This window comes from Octopus bimaculoides, chromosome 4 (assembly GCF_001194135.2).
Source record: "Octopus bimaculoides isolate UCB-OBI-ISO-001 chromosome 4, ASM119413v2, whole genome shotgun sequence".
NCBI lineage: Eukaryota > Metazoa > Mollusca > Cephalopoda > Octopoda > Octopodidae > Octopus > Octopus bimaculoides.
The window spans coordinates 90,792,383-90,810,407 of record NC_068984.1 but is presented as its reverse complement, the minus strand read 5'-3'; the positions used below and the strand labels follow the sequence as shown (position 1 = coordinate 90,810,407).

The window sequence follows — 18,025 nt, the reverse complement described above, 5'->3', positions numbered from 1 at the left end:
CACACATAATGGGCTTCTTTCAGTTTCTGTGTCTACCAAATCCACTCACAAGGTTTTGGTTGGCCTGAGGCTATAGTAGAAGACACTTGCCCAAGATGTCATACAGTGGGACTGAACCTGGAACCATATGGTTGGTAAGCAAGCTACTTACCACACAGCCACTCCTGCACCTTGCACAAACAGAAAATACACATGCAGTTTTAAATATTATGAATATTTTTATATAGTCATTGCTGTGCAATTTAAACCTCAAATTGTGTGACAAATAATCAGTATTTAGGACTCCATGTGCATTTCCATTTGTGTATTGTTATAGTATCTTTTATAAAATCCAGGTTTCAGTGTTATACTACATACGTCAATTATCTAAGCAGCTAAGATCTTTTATAGATGATCTAGTTTGGAGTATTTTCCTTAGAATTTCTAAATTATCAGCAAATAAATTTTCAGTAACAACACTGAATATTATGAGACAACTTAATATGTGCTACATTCTTCTGGATGAACATGGTTACCATACTATTAGGAGTGATAATTTCCATAGAAGGAAAAATAGTTGCAAGATTCATTCTAATCCTGTCATTCTACATCCAATAAATGGAAACAACATAGAACATAAATTAAAAACTATGTATAGGACTAAACCTAGACCGACAGCTGATCCTAAAAATCAAACTTACATATCAGATAAACAGAAAGATAGTAATCCCTAAAACTCAGATGAAGTTCGAGTAGTTGGTATGCAAACTAAAGCTAACACAGACATCTCAAGGCACAAATAACATAACGGATACATTAAACATTATAGCCTTCTAAATAATTCTGCATATAAAAATTAAAATGTGGGAAATTCTAATATTTTTCATACCTACAACATTCTAAAATCACAGGAAACCCAAAATGTAGAGTATACAATAACAGTATATTTTGTGAAAATCCTACTTGTCCTAATTCCAAAATCAAAAACTCACTTAGACCTATAGGAAACAATAAAATAGTAAATTCTCTAAATCAAATCAAACACCTTAGTGAAACATAAAAAAGAAAAAGAAGAAAAAAAACAGGATAAGAAATGTAACCTGGTAGACAATACCTTATAGAAAAAGCATTGCTACTAATAACTCTGGTATTTTATATTCTAAACAAAAACTTTCCTTCTAACCATAAATACCACAGTCACTTTTATAGGTACTTGGTAAAATTCTTGTATTCAACAACACCAGACTTATCCAATAACACTAACTTTTAAACATCTCATAAATTAACACATGCATCAAGCAAAACTTCTGTACTAAAAATGAGACTGACTCTCTTTCCTATAAAAGCACCCTAACCTAGATGGAAGTATTAACACTTACCTAGTGGCAAAAATATCCTGTAATAATAGCTGGAACGGTGAAGATAAACCCATTAACATCTGCTATTGACCTTTTAAGGCTGATGATGATAATTCTTTCTAATGTTGGCACAAAGTCAGTGGTTTTTGTGGGCTGAACATTAAAAAATTGGAAGAAATGCCCCTAAACATTTTGTCCAACATGCTAATGATTCTGCTAAGTCACCACTTAATAATAATAATAATAATCAGTCTTTCAAATTTGACACAAGGCCAGTAATTGTAGGTGGGGGCTTAGCTGATTACATCAACCTCTAATAGAAATAATAATAGCAACAACAACAATAATAATAATCCTTTCTGCTATAGGCACAAAGCTTAAAATTTGTGGAGAGGTTACTAGTCGATTACATTGTAAATTTATACAAATATGTTTGTATATGTCAAAGATGTGTCTTTTTGTTTGTAAGCACTTATGTGTCTCATCATATGCATGAATGATTGTTTCCTGTGCATGTTTCTCTGTCAGCATATATGATTGTGTATATATGTGAATATATACATATGTGAATGTATATCTGTGTGTGTGTGTGTGTGTATTTATATATGATATCATTTAGAACATTTATTCTCCTGAGATAAATGTATCTGTGATATTCAGTTGAACAGTCAATATGTACCAGGTCAGCAATTTTTATGTTAGTCTAAGCTTGGTGTGCATCAATGAAAAACAGGATAAGAAGAAATAATATAATTTGATTATATATATATATATAATCATCATCATTTAATGTCCTCTTTCCATGCTGGCATGGTTTGGATGGTTTGACATTGAGCTGGCCAGCTGGGAGCTGTCCAGATTCCTGTTGTCTGTTGTGGCATGGTTTCTACAGCTGGATGCCCTCCTTAATGCCAGCCACTTAACAGTGTGTGCTTGCATGCTTTTTACGTACCACCAGCATGGGTACACTTACACAGCACTGGCACAGGTGTATTTACACAGCACCAGCACAAGTGCTTTTTATATGGCATCAGTACCTGAAGGACAAGCCTGTATGTGTGGAAGACAGTGTTTTTACTAAGCTTGACATGTCTTATCAAGTACAGCAAATCGCCACATCTCCCAGTCCCTTGTCATTTCCTCCATGAGGCCCAGCATCCAAAGACCTTTTCTCACCACTTTATCCAATGTCTTCTCCATTGACCACCAGATAAGGGAGCAAGGGAACCTGTCAAAGGTTTTCTCCATGTTGTCAAAAGCTAGATACAGAGGTTTATTTGTATATGTGTGAAGGCACGTGGCCTTGTGGTTTGGGCATTGCATTCACAATCATCAGATGGTGGATTTAATTCCTGGGCCAAGCAGCATGTGTTCTTGAGCAAAACACTTCATTTCACATTGCTCTGTGATCATTTCAACATCTGATGTCTGGCACACTTGTGCACTTGTACAGGCAGTGTTGATTGAGGGAATGAGCTAATGTACAGCTAATGTACAGCTAATGTACTATAAACAAATCATTTGTGCTGGTCATTCAGCAAAAACTGAACACTCATACATTGTCTTTCACAGGAGAGTTCATCATATGTATATGTATCTATATTTGTGTGAATTGCAGTCTTGTACAAACCAAACTGAAGTCCAACATACTGTTCAACTTCAGAAAGCAGAGTTTTCAATGCCTAAAAAGGCTTATTATTATCAAGCTAAAAGACAAATCTGCCTGACACAGTTTAGGAAATTTATAGAATTTCAATAGAAACATTGAGGATTACTAAAACCCAAAGCATAGACTTTTTGAAAATAATGAGTATATACAAAGCTTATGTGTACGAGGAGACCTACATGTGTGTTAAGCCAAAGAATCAGGAGGTCAGAGGCATAAGGGTAAGTGGTGGGTTGAATATGCTTGTGATATGTAAAAAGTATATGACAAAGTGAATACTAATTTCTTTTGTTCCCATGAAGCCTGTCATCATCATCATCATCAGCTGGCATGGGTTTGATGATTTGACAGGAGCTGGCAAGCCACAAGACTGCAGCAAGGTTCACTATCTATTTTGGTATTGTTTTTATGGCTGGGTGCCCTTCCTAATGCCAACCAGCTTACAGAGTGGGCTGGGTGCTTTTTAAGTGGCACCAGTGAATTCTGCTTTGGCATGGTTTTTGGAGCTGGATACCTTTCTAAATACCAACCACTTTACAGTATGAACTGGATGGTTTTTACATGGCACCAGCAGAGTCACCAGGTAACAAGACAAAGATCCTTCGAGAGGGGAAAAATTCTTAGTAAAGATTCAAATGAAATCTTTCACTCAAGGTAACAATATTTGAGTGATCCACTAAATTGTTCATCAAACATTGATTGTTCTTTATTAGAACTTATTCCATAAGTACCAGTAAACACTTACTTGATAATCCACCTTGTTAGAATGAAGTCAGAGTTACTTTGCATAAACTTAGAAAGAGAAAAGCTCTTGAGAATAAAAGTATTCTGGCTCAAATTAAGGGAAAAATAGGATGCTGCATTATCTACATAATCTGTGGGAAGATGATAAGCTTGGCGTCAGTGACATCACAACTCATTTCTGCTGCTGAATGAACTGGAACAACATGAAATAAATTCTTGCTCAAGGACAAGACACAACCTGGTCTGGGAATCAAACTCACAACCTCATGATTGTAAGCCCAATGTTCTAACCACTGAGCCATGTGTGTGTGTGTGTGTGTATTTGTGTGAGTGTATATGTCATTTCTCTGTCTGTCTGTCTCTCTCTCTCTCTCTCTCTCTCACGCACACAATCAACAAGAAAAATGCATTGAGTGACTTTTATCACTACTTCATTGACATCATTGGTGTATTATGAGTATTTCTCAGAAAGTTGGTTTTTCTGATAAATTCACTAATGTCATATAGTCCTATAATGATGATAAAGAGAGCATGTATTGTAATTAGTAAAGAATGCTATTTTTTTAATCAGTTGTGATAACAGAGCAGGGTGATAAAATTTCATAATATTTTTTTTCAATCAATTCCAGTGACTGCTCTGTGGTATTTAAATATGCTTCTGTGCAACCGGTAAATTATTTAACCTCAAATAGCTTAATTCTAAATCACTCACTCCTTTGTCACTAATAAGAGACCCATTGTGTGTTGGCATACACAATGAAAAGTCTGATGGACAAAATTTCATTGTCATGAAACATGTTCAATCTAGCAATAAACCTTAATAAAACTTATTTTTGTATCAGCCATGCTTTAGAAACCCTTGTATGAATCCTAATCCAATAATGTATTGCACAGCTTGGAAAACTGTATCTTGCTTCAAGTATCTTGACAGAATATGAATCTGGGATGTGAATCTTGAGGACAACATCACAAACAGAATTTGATAATATATATAAAATGACATCTACCTTCCAAACACACATTTTGTTTTATAGTGTGGCTATAAGACACAGGCATTATATTTGAAACATATTAATCAGTTGAAGTATTTTCAGTAAAAATGTCTTTAACAAATTCTGCATACAACTTGTAGAGATTATGTGAATGAAGATAGCAAATGTTGCCAGCATTAAAGCTCTCTTGCAATATAACAGACTGAAGTGAGCATGTCATTTAATTTGTATGGAAGATGGAAGAATTTCAAAAGTGTCTCCTTTATGGAATACTATGTTCAAGGAAAAGATATCCTTAGAAACTGAAGATACAAGGACTTCCATATTTTGGATTTGAAGAAGGGAAATTGAGAAACTACTGCACTGGACAGAACATCACGGAGAAAAATTTACTGAATATGTTTTGAAGATAATTGCATTAAACATGCAAAATTAAAACAAAAGATGCAAGAAAAGGAAACCTTATAAATAATAATTCCTTCAAATGTTCAACACGTAGCTAAGTTTGTCTATCTCAGGTGCAGGAATGGAAACAAACTCAGAAATCTTTGCCACTTGAAAAAACATTCTGTCTGCCAGTCATGCAATAAATATTGCCTTTCTGTTGGTGGGCTGAAAAGACACATGCTTGTGTAATAGCCATGGTAAAAGCTGCAGATCAGCTGGGCAAAACAATCATCTCTATTTCCTGCTCATTAGCGAGCAAAAGTCATTCTTAATATTGAGTTGACTGCCATCATATTTGTGTGTGTGTGTGTGTGGTGTCATCTCTCACTTCCACATTCACAGATCACATGAAAGAATGTTGTAATATATCAACTAATGAAAATGATAGTGAATTTGAAAAGAAATATGGTATGCACTTTGTTAAAAACGACCATTTAGTATGTTATCTTGGAAATGGTGGAGTATTTAGTTCTTGATATGAGGAATAGGAAATAGTGTTATCTAAATTAATGAAGCCATATAGTTGTTTTGTCGGAATATAAATACATAAGACCAGATTATGAATTTCCATAAAAAGGTCGTCTAACTTTAAAGCTGTTTCCTGATTAGCTATATTCTAATTATTTTTTAATGTCCATATTCTACTGAGGTAGACTTTGCCTTTCATCCTGTCAGGATTGATAAAATAAATACCAGTGAGCATTGGAGTTGATGTAATCAACTAGCCTCTCACTCAAAACTTCAAGCCTTGTGCTTATAGTAGAAAGGAGTATTTTTTAATGCCCCTGCTCGATGCTGGCATGGCTCAGATGATTTGACAGGATGTGACAAGTTCAAGGACTGCATTGTGCTCCAGTATCTGCTTTGGAATGGTTTCTGTGGTTGAATACCCTTCTTAATGCCAATCAATATCATGTATGTCTAAATTTGGAATCTAAGGAAATTGGTGATCTGTCAACAGTACATTTAGTCCATAGTTGTGATCTGGAAGTGCAGTTGCTGTGGCAAGTGAAGAATTTAGCTTCTGACCAAAGCAAAAACACTTCCTGTAAGGTGAAGGACAAGAACCCAAGACATTAGATTTTTCACTTAGAACAATTTCATATTTCAATCTTAATAAATTCTCATATATAATTATGTATGGTAGAAGATGTCAAATAATGGTGAGCAGAAATATTTTCTTTATTGTGTGTGGAATTAGTTGTCATAAATTTCTTAATTTAATTACATTCCTTCTTGAGATATTGTATGATTATAAATGTTCTTTTCCTTTTCGTAGTATTTTTTCCTAAATAAATGGTAAGTGGTGGGCAGCTTTGCTGTCCAGTTTCAAAACAAGCTTGCTTTATACAGATAATTTGCCCTTCATTTTTAATTGATGTCATTTAAATGCTAATGCAGCTATGCCAAATATTGAACACAAGTCTATTTATACATTCATTTCATTCTTATATTGCTACAAGAATGTTGTAAATTCATATCAGGCTGCAATATTTTCTTAAACAAAATGATCAACTAGAATTTTTCACTAAATTTTTGTCAATATTTATTTGGGAAAAGCTGAGTTAGGAAAGTGGAGAAAGCAATTCAAAAAGATGCATTTACAAATGTTTGATATATATATGTGAGTTAAGAACTAATAAATGAGAAATTTTTTTTTTTGTTTTTTTTGTTTTTGGAATTCTTTATTGAGACTGATATGTACCATTTAGTTAAATATTTATTTTGAAACAACTTAAAATATTTGAAATATTTCAATCTCAATATTTGTTTCTAATAAAACTAATAATACGAAATAGTTCAATAAAAGGATGTAAAAAATATTGAAAATGTCAATGACTTCCTAATAAAGAGCATTAAAAATCGTTGAGTAACTTGGGAAGTGAACTAAAAGCAGTTTCATTTCATTCTATGATTCCTACTTCATACTTCAACTAAGGTCAACTTTAATTTTTTAATCTAAGATTAACAAAATGCCAGTAATACACTGTAGTTTACTCTCTGCATACGAAATTGGTTTGTTTCTTAGAAAAAATGTTATACCACAGTAAAAGCAAAATGGTGATCTAAAAAAAATGAGTATCTAAAAAAATTTTACTGATGTTCAGGAAATGTAAGAGAAATTCCAACCACCTCAATAAGTTTGAATCCTCCTCTGAAATATAGTGAATGTGTTATATAAATGATATCACAGAAAGTAAAATATCCGAGAAGAAACCTTTCCTACTTCCTCTCCCCACTGTGTGTGTGTGTGTGTGTGTGTGTGCGCGCACGCGCACGCGCGCGCGTGCGCGTGCATGTATCATCCACACATTTTTGTTTTAGATTATTTTCTAACATATTTGATTCTCAGTTATGTGAAATGACTCGGTTGACTATTAATAAGGATGTTTTACTTCTGTTTCAAGAAAGCTTGGTCACCAACAACTCACCTTCAGGGCACTTTTTTTTATTATGTCTCTTTCAGTGATTTTCCTTAATTTCATTTGTGCTGACTTTATTTTGTGCTATTTTCCCTTTCTTTCTAGCAGAGCTTTTTTTTTTTTAGCTACCTGCCTTCTATTTTCAACCTTTTATTGGTGGAACTATCTTCCATCAGCATTTGCTTTGCTATTATTATCTTAGCTTTTCTGCCATCTAAAAAACTTTCAGATATTTTGCATCAGTTATTTTATACTTATCTTATTGATTTCTGTCTCTAAATTAATGAAACATATATTTCAGGCTTGGTTATCAGTTCTGCTCTTATTACATAAACCCTGTATATTTTTAACCACTTTTCTTGTACGTCAATATAAAAACTTCTTCATAGGTTACTTAATTTCTTCAGCTTTTACAAATCATATTAGTGCTTTTTTTATTTGTTAGCAGTCTTAATGCTTACAACATACCTAACAAAAGATCATGTTAAGTAAAAATAAGGTTTACTTACATCTAATATATTAGTTATAGAGCAAAGTGAAAACTCATTGGTTGAGAGGTGCTTTAAATGGTGCAAGCTGTTCAGTATTTTACAAGTTGAGGTTTGTATTCTGTTTGCTCAGCTTTACAAGATTGACAAAATATGTACAGATATTCCTCAGCTTACAGATATTTATATTCCCAAACTCTGAAAGTGTAAACAAAGCCAGCAACTTTGTTTAGGCTCAAAGTTCCAACTGTTTTTGGATGACAAGAGACAATACATTGAAACACTAGTGTCCCAGAATGCTGTGTGCCAATGAGTCAAGTATATTGAACACACTGTCATCATAAAAGGAAGAAGTTAATTCTCTTATGATATACTACAGCAACCAGCATGTTTTGGGTCTAAACCTGCTTAGACCTGTTAAGAAAAAATATGCAAATATTTGTTCCAGATCTCACTGTACACAGTGCAAATGATTTTTTTTTATTGGTTGGCAAATATAAGCATCCATCAGCAAACAATTTTTTCTTTTATTTGTTTGTCATTTGACTGTGGCCATGCTGGTGCACTGCCTTTTAGTCAAAGAAATCGACCCCAGGACTTATTCTTTGTAAGCCTGGTACTTTTTCTATCGATCTCTTTTGCTGAACCGCTAGGTTACAGGGACGTAAACACCCCAACATCAGTTGTCAAGCAATGATGAGATGTAGGACAAAGACACACACAAATATATATATATATATATATATATGTATACAACTGGCTTTTTTTGGTTTCTGCCTACCAAATCCACTCACAAGACTGGTCGGCCTGAGGCTATAGTAGAAGACACTAGCCCAAGATACCATGCAGAACCCAGAACCATGTGGTTGGGAAGCAAGCTTCTTACTACACAGCCCACCTGAAAGTGTAAAATAAGCTATGGCTTTGTTTAGGCTTAGTTCTGGTTGCTTTTGATGGATGAAACCTGTCGAAACACCAGTATCCCAAAATGCTGTGCACCAATGAGCCGAGTGTGTTGAATACATTGTCATCATAATAGGGAAAAGCTCTTCTCCTATGATGTACACTACAATGACTAGCATATTTTGCATCTGAACCTCTCTAAATGTGTTAATGAATATGTAAATATTCATTCCTGATCTTGCTGTACATGGTACAAATAATGACTTTATTTACATGAGAAATATTTGATATGAATGGTTTCATATCTTAGCCTTCATTAAGAAGTGTATCCCTATTTGTTTTGGTAATGAGTTTTCAGTTGTTTGAGAACTAAATTATCTGTTCATTGAATTAGCATGTAAGTGGTTGAATATTCCACAGACATTTGTATCTTAAACATAATTCTCAAGTAAAATTTGTTACACAGTACGACAAGGCATGACCTTTGAACTACAAATACCATCCATCTAATGGATTTTGTCTATCCAATTTCACCTGTAAGGCTTGAATCAATCTGAGATGTCCCACAGAGGGATCAACCCTGAAAAGATCTTGAACTATGAAGCAAGCTTATCAATCATTTAGCCATGCTGCATCAATACTTACAGCATATTTACTACGTAATGCAATGTTATTTGACCTATTCAAATCCGTCAAAGAAATACCACTACTTAATATCATCACTATTTGATCAAACACACACTTCAAGATACATGTATGTGAATGTGTTTACTACAATCTATTGGTCTGTTTTACTATTATCTGCAAAGTAGATACATAGCTAAAATTTAAAAGGTGGAGAGTTAAAAAAAAAAGAATTATATATATGAAATTTAAATTACTTACCTGAAAATTTATATTATACAAGCTTACACAAAGTGGTGATAATAATTTTAAAAAGAATAAACTTCTTAGTGAAAAAATAAGATGTTGAGTGTGTGGGGAGAGATAGTTTATACAAGAAGCAAAATTTTGAGGGTTAACAGAATTTATTGTGCAAATAGTGACAGGCGGTTAAACCTTCATCAAAAAGTATAATTAACAAATATGAAAAAGAACTTTATTAGGTTAAATAAACAGTTACATTGCCGCAGTGGAAACAATATTAATAAAATTTGATGTACATTTGTTTGAAATTTAGCAATTTAATAATGGTTTTCTGATAATTATTATTAATTCATATATATATATTTTTATGTAAGTGTGGTTTAAGTGAGATGCTATGTAATTGTGAGACCATAACCATCTGAATTTATATCTTATTTAGGTGGGTGATTAAAGCAAAAACTTGAATCATAATAGGTGTTTGTGTTGCAATTTATCATTCAGTTGATTGCTCCTATGTTATAGATGTATAAATGCTATCTTGTAACAAATATTCTTCTACGATATAATAAGAAGTGACAGTTTTTTTATTGACTTTATTTTATTTGTTGGGTTGCAGTTCATGAAAAATTATCACTTTGTTAATAATTTAGTAACTGTCTATTGTAGATACAGCTGAAAAGTATTTTGTATGTTCAGATTTCTTTGATATCAACAGTTTTATCTAATGAATATGGCTTGTCACTGTCTCATATGCATTCAAATGCATAAACAAATTTTGTGGTATTTGCTTATGAGCTAAGCAAATGGGATAATGCAATTTTACTATTCTTTCCTTTCCTCAGGTTCTTATAGGCAGAAACCTTATTATTATTCTTTGATAAAAGTTCAACTCACTAAACTAATAGTATCACTACATTTTGCCTTGCTTTGTTTTATGGAATTGTAAATAACATCCTTTCTCTTGTTATATAATTTCAAATATTTCACTTTGATAAATGTGTTTACATTTATTTTAACATAGCACTTCTAAACATATTTTTACTGATACAGTGTGCATTTGGTTGCAACATATACACTATCTTTTCAATGATAAGCTAATTAAATTTTTTCCTTGTTTTAAAAACTAGAATTTAATCTTCCCATTTGTTTGCAAAAGCTGTAATGTCAATTTTTAATAAAATTACTAATAATTATTAAATCTAAATTTTAATTTTGAAGACTTGTAATTACCTTTACCATTAACTCATTTGTAACTTTATTTCTAACAAAATATACTGCATAAGTTTCAGATGATTTTGAAGGATTTAGCAAAATAAGTAATTTGTTTTAATGTATAGGCTTATATAATTGACTTTTTTAGAGCATAGCTAAAGCAAATTTTCTTACATAAAACTTTGATTAAAGGATAAATTTATATAAGAATGTTTTAAAAGAAATCGTTTTAATACCAATCCGCACACTTTTAATACTATAGTTAAAATGTTCCATTATTATCTTTCTTCTATTTTGTAAAATTTCTATATTTTTGAGGTTATAACATACATTTAATATAACCTTATAGTATTGCCTCTAATCAATATTATTGCCCCTTATCAATATGATTTGAAAAGTATTGGTTTTTCATCTTGCATTCTGAAACACATACTGCTGATTACTTATTCATACACTGTTCGTAGTTTCATATACATGTATGAGGATGACTTTGCAGAAATGATAGACTAAATGCCTTTTAACATTTAGTTTTAACTCTACATTCTGAGTATTAATTTCTGTAGACATGAGTTACTCTAATTACTTCTGCATTGACACACAAGATATTCTTGTGTGATGCATGTGCATGAGGAGTTAAAATAGCAATCATCAACAGATAGAAATATTGATTCTAGTAATTTTTCCCTCCCTCCCAGTATTTTCCCCCACTCAGGTTTTTTAAATTAAAATGCTTTCATAATTGACAAGGGAGTCAAATAAAACAAAATTTTTGAACTGAAATTTTTATTGGTTCAAATTAAAATGTGAGTTTATTAAATATTTTATTCAAATTTTAGAAATTGAGTTTCCTCTCCGCAATTTCAGTTTATAAACATGTCAGTGTTATGAATTTTAAATTTATTTCCATATAAATTAATAGATCAGTTATTTTTTTGTTTCTTGATTTTTTTTTTTTCATTAATTAAAAAATTATCTACATACCATTAAATTAAAATTCTAGCAATATTATTTAACAGAATTAAAATGTGAGATCCAGTTTTATCTTTAAAATTTCATATGATTGTTTTGAATTAAAATAAATATTTCACGTCAGTGCTTTAAAGATGTTTTTTACTGAAAATGGATAAACTTGTGAATGTATTTGCAAATAATTAAAAGTTTATGTGTTAATGTTTTTTACATCTTAATATGATAATTAAACAGTTAATTTTGTAACCTCTTTCATTAATGTGGTTCATTTGCTATTAAATTATATCAAATGCAAAATAAATACTATGTTTCTCTGTATCTCTGTATCTTTAAAAGTAAGTTTATTCTGTAGAATTTTTCCTCAGTTATGGCTCTTTTAATATGATAGCTAAACTAATTTATCCATCAACTACACTATTTAGTTAGAATATTACATTGTTGTTTTCCATTTAAAGAGCACTTAACATTTTTTTTTTATTAAAGATAATTATAATTATCAAACAGAGTTTATAGTATTTATTCACTATTCATGGAGTTTGGGGATTTTTTTAGTCAAGCTGATTTACTTTTCCAGAGGATGATACTTTTTGATTTTAAATAATTCTTTATTTTATTCTGAAACTTTTTCCAATATAGTTAGGCATAATTAAAAAACTACATAATTTCATTTAAAAGTTAACTTGATAAAAATCTAATCAAATTGAAATAAATGAAAGTAGTTTAAAAAAGATTCTGAAGTTTCTTATTTTGTTCAAAGAAAGTTGATTGCAATTAGTTAACTACATATATAATTGAATAATTCTTTTTTCAGTTCTCATATTTTTTTTAGGACAAGAAAACAAAACCCCATTGAATTTATTGGTATCGGTGGATTACCTGCAGTTAAAATTATCTCCTATTTCTGTCGCTAACCAACACTCCAAAATTTTTTTTGAAGTTTGCATGAAATCAGTCTGCTGTAGATATAAGACTTGAACTATTTAAGCATTATCAATATCAACAAATTTCAGAAAAACCAGTGTTTGGAATTTTCAATAGACTACTTTATTTTAAACTATGTCTTTTACTGAATCACCAGCACTCATGATGAAATAGTCCTTTTTGCAACAGACAGCCATTGAAACTGAAGGCTTGTATCTAAAATGTGTTTCATTAAAAATTCGTAACACATAAATATGCTCCCATGATAAAGACATAGTTTTCTTAATTGGATATCACACCTACTTGCCTGCTATTTGTTCTCAAGATGTTTATTCATCACAGAACAAAAAATACAAATGTATATATAGCAGTCATGTATATATGGCAGTCATGAAATATTTCTTGTTTCATGAATGCCTACTAGATTATCTTGAAGCAATAAAACAATGGTTGATTCCAGGTACTGAGGTATTCAAAAGTAAAATTAGTTTTTATGGAAAGTTACTGAAAAATATAAGCATATATGTATATAAGAACAAATAGAGAAAGTGAAATATATATATATATATATATATATATATATACACATATATATATATATATCACTTTCTCTATCTGTTCATTCACTAGAAATCTACTAAGTCAGCACACTGAGTTCTATATAGTCATTCTTTATGCTTCTTTTGATGTCATGGCAATAAAACATTTCCTTTTACATATACATACCATTAACTCTGGTATTGCCTTTTTTCCTTTTTGTATCTCCAAAACCACCACCATCTAGAGGAAATCCCATATGTACCTGTCCCATGTGAGACTTTAGTGAAAATGACTATGACACCATTTGGTACATGTGTGCTGGAAGAGATACCCTTGCTCAGGTGGAGTATCAAGCCATGATTGCCAACTTATATAGTTAGTTGTATGTGTGTGTATGTGTGATATTCCTGTAGTAACTTGTTGCTACATTACTGCTGATGATATTGCACTCTGGTTTTTCTAACACCTTTTCTTAGCTAGTCTTTTCTTCCTGTTGCCATATATTTTAATTGAATTAATATATTTTAGCTTAATTTCAAATCAGCACCTGATCACTAGAAATATTATCACAATAACTCTAAGAAAAACTGAAAATACCCTTATTTTTACACATATCTGTTCATATATTCTACTCCAATCACCAGTTGAAATATCAGTATGGATGCTATGATAATCCTAGTGAAACTGTTTACATAATGTATAAATGATGTTTTTTTATGGATAATTATATTTGAAATGAAATTGATTTTTAAATATGAATTGACATACTATATTGACTGTTCTTAAAGTAAAATCTAGAAACATTATATTGAATTTTAATTTAGTGTCAAGAAAAGAAAAGTTTGCATAAGAAAAGTTAGGCATAAAAATTGTATACCGAATAATATCATTGTTATTGTAGCAGATATTAATTTTTAATTCCAAATCCCTATTTAACAATAGCATGCTCTATTGATATTTTGCACAAAAGAAATTAGTTTTGCTTAAAGTAGAAAAAAATATAGTTTTTACTTTGTTAAAGATGAGATGCACCTGTAATATTAAACAGCTTAAAGACAATACTTATTATATTAGTGATTGATAACTAACATTGTTTTCAGCTTTACATTTTAATAGATCATGTCTATAAACATACTATAAAAGAGAAGCAGATCTCCATCTATCTCTGCATCACAACATCAATTAGATGGAGGGAAAGAAGGGGAGGGATCAAAATACAAGTCACAATGTATTTTTAGAAAAAGAGGAGAAAAAGATGTTGTTGAGAGAGAGTGTGTGTGTGTGTGTGTGTGTGTGAAAAAGAGAGAGAGAGAGAGATAGGTAGTGTCGTCACCATAGTGATTAACGTGTTTTGATTAAAAACATTGGAATCTAAATACAAGTTTGTCAATAAAACACAACTTCAAAAAATAACTTTCATTATATAGCAATATAAATAGTTTTTTTTTGGTTGTTTGTTTGTGCAAGTGTGTTTCTGTATGCTTTTCAGCATAGAGACAACACATACCTTTAAAAAAATGGCTCATTTTAATGACAGGTTGTTGTTGAGAGAGAAATTCAATGAAAGAGAGTGTGTGTGTGAAAGATAAAAGAAAAATTTATTTCAAGAAAAAAAAACCGCTGTTGAGAGAGAAATAGAGAGAGAGAGAGAGAGAGAGAGTGTGTGTGTGTGTGTGTGTGTGTGTGTGTGTGTGTGTGTGTGTGTGAAAGATAGATAGGTAGACTGTTGTCACTATAGTAACTAACGAGACTTTCACTCTATAACCCTCTACTATTAAAATAAGGTACATGCATGATGAACAAATATTTTTACCAGCAGTGTAGTGACAGATAAAGACCTAATATTTCTAATAGATATATTGTGTTGATGACCATCAAACTAGTTACATTCCTTCAAATTTGTGGCTTGTATCAAAGTCAGAAGTGATTTTATATATATATATATATAATAATAATAATAACAATAAAGTGACAACAAAAGAATGCGACCTCAATATTAGGTAAATAGAGGATTATTTATATATGTATAGTTTAGGACAATCAGTAAGTTGTCATTATAGCACTCAGTTTCAAATGCCGGAGAAAAGAGCTGTGATCCATTCTTGTCGGCTATTAATGGCAATAGACGCTATGAAAAACCGTTAAATAAAAGGGAAGTTACTCTAATAGGTAGAAAAAAAATAAAAGATAAAAAATGCATGCAACCATATTTTCACAATACATAGACATAAAACCTCCTTTGTTAATAACGTCTGCATATGTACACACTCACACAAACCTATGTGCATGTACGTACTCATATGTATACATATATCCAAGCACACGTATACATATATATATGTATCTGTGCACGCAACTCCATCCTCATATACACGTAGGTGTCTGCTCGCATACATATATATTTAAACATTTATACATATAAATATACAGGCATACGTTCACACTCCCGTATATACATATATACACATGTCTAAATTCAAGAACTGAACTTTTTGGATCATATGACAAAATACCTGTTACAGTTTTGGGCCCCTCAAGATCACAGATAGAATCCGCCTTTTTTTCCCCCTTTTTAATTGTGTGTATGTGTATGTGTGTGAGTATGTATGCATGTATATATTAAATTATATGTGTGCGTGTGTATGTATAGAATCCGCATTTTTTTTCCTTTTTAATTGTTTGAATGTGTACATATATGAGTATATATGCATGTATATATTAATTTATATGTGTGCGTGTGTATGCATGTGTGTATGTATATGACTGTAGGACTGTGTCCGGTGCATAAGTGCGACTTTCATGCACATGTCCTCTTCGTTTATATGGATATGCATATGCCTGTATGTGTGCAGGTGTGTGATAGGAGGATGTGTATGTGTATATATATATGTGTGTGTGTGTGTGTACATGCGTTCATATATGTGGGAATATATGCCTGTATGTATATATATATATATATATATATATATACAAGAAGAAAATGGAGGGGATCAAGGTGGTAATCGTCAACTTTTAGACATTATATTATGTCTATTTATTTATTTTTAAAAAAACAATTATAACAATATACATGTATAACATATTATGCTTTACATTTATAAAAATACCAGTAATTATTAAAATATATAACGTAGAACATAGAAAGTAGAATAGTTTCTTACAGCTATTTCAGCCAAGAGGTCATAGTATCCCACTTTACTTCCATCCCTTCAGTGAACAGAAGTATTTGATAGATAAGATTGAGGTACTTGGGTGTGCCTCTGGGCTTTGTCAGAGAGTTTAGAAAGTTCATAAGGTTAAGTTATAAGTACATACATATATACACACATTTTACATATAGATACATCAATATACATAAATAGATATCTATACATTTATATATATATGTATACAAAGGAATCAATTATTATTATTATTATTAGGTGTATTATATTATTCTTATTAGTTTAAGTACATACAGAGGAAAGAGAAAATTATCAAAAGAGTGGAATTTAAATAATCTATCTTTAGGAATGAAAAGGTATATATATGAGGAACACGCACACGCACACACACATAAACATACCCATAGGTACATATTTCATGTGTTGAAGGGAGAATTACTGTAGTAGTTCGTATTTTTCTTTTTATATAATTATAATAATTATACACAAACATATATATATATATATGTTTGTGTATAATAACAAACATATTTATATGCAACCCCATTATAGAACCAATAAATTAATTGATTGATTGAATAATGGACCTAAATTTTTGAGTATGTTATTATTATTATTATAGACCTCAATAACCCAGAGTTACCTCCCTTCATTCTGTTTATAGCTTAATAAACCCCCACCTCACAACTTAAATATAAAATTAAAAGTAATTAACTGAATAAATAGACGGATAATTATTTTAAAGGACTGAATGACTGATTGGTTCGTTAATTGACTCAACACTATTACATAGTCATGTAATTGAGGCATTCTGTCAGATAAAATATATTTTAAGCATAATTTTAGTGATAAATAACAATAATTTAGTAATATGTAGGTATATATAAAAGATGATATATAAGGATATATATTGAGTTGGTTCATTAATTTAGTAACTAAACACTGTTGCATGGAGAATTACAATTAATGCATTTTATCTGAGATTACATTTTAAGCATAATCTTAGCAATAAATAACAACTTGTATGGTTACATTTGGTCTTTTGTTCCTTATTTGAATTTGTTCTGAATAACTTCCAACATATAATGTTAACCCTATATTACCCGTATGGTTTAGTAAATATACAAATGATTCCCCTAGTTAGACAGATACATGCATTATTATACACCATTTTAAAAATGCAGTCTATTAAAACAATATCCGCGTAGTAATATCACTTTAACATAAAATACTAATATATATATATATATATATATATATATATATATAAAAATTCATCCACATTTTTCTTATATATTGCGTAATTTAACATAACTTAATTTAATATAATGGAGTCAAGTCCCTATATTAAT

The 18,025-nt window shown here is 31.0% G+C and overlaps 1 protein-coding gene across 12 annotated transcripts in view; it reads left to right on the top strand.

Moving 5' to 3' along the window:
- The window catches only part of LOC106883142 (6-phosphofructo-2-kinase/fructose-2,6-bisphosphatase), a 160,856-nt gene that overhangs the window by 105,074 nt on the left and 37,757 nt on the right, over nucleotides 1-18,025 (top strand). For 2 of the 12 annotated variants that reach the window (XR_008263976.1, XR_008263975.1), the window contains exon 15: nucleotides 13,754-13,850. The exons of 9 other annotated variants lie outside the window; for them this stretch is intronic. Coding sequence is in view for 1 of the 3 variants with exons in the window: in XM_052967240.1 (XP_052823200.1) it covers nucleotides 12,860-13,023 (164 nt within the window). In the remaining 2 variants the exon portion in view is untranslated. Of the gene's footprint in view, nucleotides 1-12,859; nucleotides 13,514-13,753; nucleotides 13,851-18,025 lie in introns of those variants that run through there. One more of the 12 variants, XM_052967240.1, reaches the window with a different exon arrangement.